This window comes from Oxyura jamaicensis, chromosome Z (assembly GCF_011077185.1).
Source record: "Oxyura jamaicensis isolate SHBP4307 breed ruddy duck chromosome Z, BPBGC_Ojam_1.0, whole genome shotgun sequence".
NCBI lineage: Eukaryota > Metazoa > Chordata > Aves > Anseriformes > Anatidae > Oxyura > Oxyura jamaicensis.
In genome coordinates this window covers 82,596,971-82,600,836 of record NC_048926.1, presented here as the reverse complement: position 1 = coordinate 82,600,836, position 3,866 = coordinate 82,596,971, and the positions used below count along the sequence as shown (strand labels likewise).

Below are 3,866 nucleotides of genomic sequence, written 5' to 3'. Positions count from 1 at the left end.
CCCGATCCCTTCAACAACCTTCCCAGGGATGCAATTTGGGAGGCATCTTGATCAAACAAATTAGTAAAATCAGCTCGACAGGGAACAGAAGTGATAGACTGCTCACCTTAACAGTTGCTTAGTGTGCAGCTGCCATACAACCAGGGGAAGGAAATCACAACTTGTTGGTGAGATAACAGTTCTGTCTGAGAAATGACAGAAATTTGTTTTGTTTACATAGAATGGAGTAACTCAGGCTAGAGGAGATCTCCAGAAGTCTCTAGTCCAACCTCACACTTAACTTGGGGTCAGCTGAAAGCCAGAACAGATAATTCAGGGTTTTATCCAGCCTGGCCCTGAAAGCCTCCAAGGATAGGGCCTACACAGCTTTTATGGGCAACCTCTTCCACTGCTTGGCTGTCCTTCTGCGGAAGTTCTTGTATCCAGTTGAAATCTGTCATTTCCATTTACGATTGTTGTCTCTCATCCTCCTGCCATGCACCACTGTGAGTAGCCTGATCCATCCTCTGGAAAAGAAGTACCTGTAGGCACTGGAAGGCTGTTACTACGTGCCCCTCAGAGCCTTCCCTTTTGGTGTAGAAAATACCAAACACCAGTGAGACAGAATGTGCCAAAGGTTCCCAGGAAATGAAATCATATTTTATCATAGAATCATACCATAGAATGGCTTGAGTTGAAAGGGACCATAAAGACTACCCCGTTCCAACCCCCCTGCCATAGGCAGGGACACCACCCACTAGATCAGGCTGCCCAGAGCCTCGTCCAGCCTGGTTGTGAACACCTCCAGGGATGGGGCATCCACAGCTTCCTTCTCTGGGCAACCTGTTCCAGTGCCTCACCACCCTTACAGTGATGAATTTCCTCCTAACCCCTAATCTAAGCTTCCTCTCTCTTAGTTTAAGAAAAGGGTCCTCTTTTCTACCCTTTTTAAAAATGGGAGTGATGTTTCCCTTTTTCCTGTCACCAGCGACCTCACTTGACTGCCAAGACTTTTCAGGTAGGACAGAGAGAGGCTTGGCAACTGCATCAGCCAGTTGCCTCAGGACCCTGGGATGCATGTCATTTGCCTGCCTGACAGACTTCATAGAATCACAGAATCCTAGAATATTTGAATTGGAAGGGACCCACAAGGATCATCAACTCCAACTCCTGGCTCCCCTCAAAAAATAATGCCTCACTCAAAATAATAATAAAATAGTGAGATAATAATAATAGATCAGATCATGCACCTGAGAGCATTGTCCAAGCACTTCTTGAATTCTGGAAGGCTTTGGGCTGTGACTACTTCCCTGGGGAGCCTGTTCCAGCGCATGACCACCCTCTCGGTGAAGAACATCGACGTTCCCTCAGCTCCTGTCGCTGGTCACCAGAGCAGAGATCAGTGCCTGCCTCTCCACTCCCCAGGTGAGAAAGTTGCAGACCACGATGAGGTCTCCCGTCATCTCCTCCAGGCTTAACAATCAAAGTGACTTATCTGCTCCTCATATGTCTTCCCCTCTAGACCCTTCTCCACCTTTATTGCCCTCCTTTGGACACTAACAGTTCTATATCTTTCTTCTTTATACTCTGGTGCCCAGAACTGCACACAATACTCAAGGTGAGGCTGCACCAGCTCAGAGCAGAGTGGGAAAATCCCTTCCCTTGGCCAGCTAGCAGTGCCATGCTTGATGCACCCCAGGATACAGTTGGCCCTCCTGGCTGCCAAGGCATACTGCTGGCTCATCATGTTCAGCTTGCTGTCGACCAAAAACCCCAGATCCCTTTCTGCAGTGTTGCTCTCCAGCCTCTCGTCCCCCACTCTGTACCTATAACCAGGGTTGTCCCTTCCCAGGTGCAGAATCCAGCACTTGCTCTTTGTAAACTTCATACGGTTGGTGATTGCCCAGTTCTCTAATTTGTCCAGATCTCTCTCCAAGGCCTCACCACCCTCGACAGAGTCAACAACTCCATCCAGTTTGGAATCATTTGTGAACTTGCTCAAAAATCCTTCAAGTCCTTCATCCAAATTGTTAATGAAAACACTGAAGAGGACTGGTCCTAAAATTGAGCCCTGGGGAACCCCACTAGTGACAGATCACCAGTCTGATGTAGCCCCGTTTACAAGAGCCCTCTGGGTCTCACCCGTCAGCCAATTGTTCACCCACCTTACTATGCTTTTATCTAACTGTATTCTGGTCATTTTTGTCCAGACAGATACTGTGAGAGGCAGTATCAAATGTTTTAGTGAAATCCAGAGAGACTGTATTGACTGGCTTCCTTTGGTCAGCTAGCTGGACTTTTCAAATAGGATGGAGAGAGGCTTGGCATCTGCATCAGCCAGTTCTCTAAGGACCTTGGGATGCACATCATCAGACCCCCTAAACTTGTACCTGTTCAGTTTGATCAGGTGGTATCAATCCTTCTTTTCACTATGAGCCTGACTTTGCTCCCACTGCAAGATTTTAAAAATAAATCACTACCAGAGTTGTTTGTTAATTGATAGGACTGCTCTTCCATTTATTTTAAATCAACCTTCTGCATTAGATTCATTAACAACATAATTTCTCATACAGACAGGTTCAGTAATATCGACAGCCATGTGGCAATTTAGAGGCAGATGCATAACCAAGCGACATGCTAGCACTTTATACAAAAAGAAGATGGAAAGATGGAGATGTTTTTTTTTTTTTTTTTTTTTTTTTTTTTTTTTTTTTAAACAGTACCAGAAGTGTTCCATCATAACCTACTGCTTTCTGTCATACAGAGTATTCTGTGACCAGAAGTCAGCTGCACGAAAAACTGACATCTCCCAAGATATCATTCTCAGGTCAGATATGCTTAAATGTCAACTTTCAACACCATTTAGTATCGGATGCCTGTCTCTGGCACAAGGTTTAATTAACCAAAAACGGAAAGCAGCTACAGTCCATGTAACGTTTTCAGCAGCCATGTCTTTGCAGCTCATCAGCGCTTATATACTGTCCAGCTTCTTCAAGATGAAAGGAGCTGAAAATGAAACAAAAGAGCATCAACGAGCCTGCAGTGAACCTGAAGCATTCAGATGGGCTGCGTGACCACCGCCCGGCTCCCTCCTCCCGACCCGGCACCACTGCTGCGGCAGGCGAGGCAGCAAGGCCTAAAGGAGTGCTGCAGGCCGGGGCCTTGTGCATGCTGTGCCCGGCCCCGGCGTGGCTTCCTGACGGCCCAGCAGGCCGCGTCCCGTCCCGCACTGACCGATCCGCAGCAGCGCCACGTAGACGAGGAAGTTGCGGACGGAAGCGAGGACGTCGCGGCGCATCCTCCGCCGCAGCTCCTCAGGGTCCACCTTGGGCCCCAGCCCCTCGATGCGGAACATACCGCCGGCCCCGCGCCGCTATGGCCGCCGAACGGGGACAAGTGGCAATGGGGCGGGCACTGCGCGTGCGCACGGAAGGGCAGCGAAGCCACCGCCCTCGGTAGGGCGGGGACGGCGTCACCTCCCCCCTCCCCCGGAGGCGGTAAGGGGACGCATGGCGGGGCCGTTCCGCTGTGTGGTTCCGTCTCGGGAGCTGTGCTGTGAGGGAGAAACCTTGTGCCCGAGAGGGGCCGGGGGAACTGCGGGAGACTTGTCGTGTTTAGCAGGTTCCAAGACGCGGAGCCGGCTCTCGTGGCTCTGGTGGGACCCCTTGCCAACCGCAAAGCCCAGCCCTGGACGCTAGAGGTCAGGGGAGTCACAGAATCACTGAATCGTCTAGGTTGGAGGAGACCTCCAAGATCACCGAGTCCAACCTCTGACCTAACATTAACAAGTCCTCCACTAAACCATATCCCTAAGCTCTACATCTAAACGTCTTTTAAAGACCTCCAGGGATGGTGACTCAACCACTTCCCTGGGCAGCCTATTCCAG

General features: G+C 49.9%; 1 protein-coding gene across 1 annotated transcript; it reads right to left on the bottom strand.

Annotated features, from left to right (window-relative positions):
• Positions 1-2,467: 2,467 nt before the first annotated feature.
• Positions 2,468-3,398, bottom strand: TOMM5 (translocase of outer mitochondrial membrane 5). The gene is made up of 2 exons (XM_035310770.1): positions 3,214-3,398; positions 2,468-2,985 (listed from the first exon to the last, which is right to left on the bottom strand). Exons 1-2 carry the CDS (start codon positions 3,332-3,334, stop codon positions 2,951-2,953), a joined length of 156 nt encoding a protein of 51 aa, XP_035166661.1. The 5' UTR covers positions 3,335-3,398; the 3' UTR covers positions 2,468-2,950.
• Between the last annotated feature and the right edge of the window lie 468 nt (positions 3,399-3,866).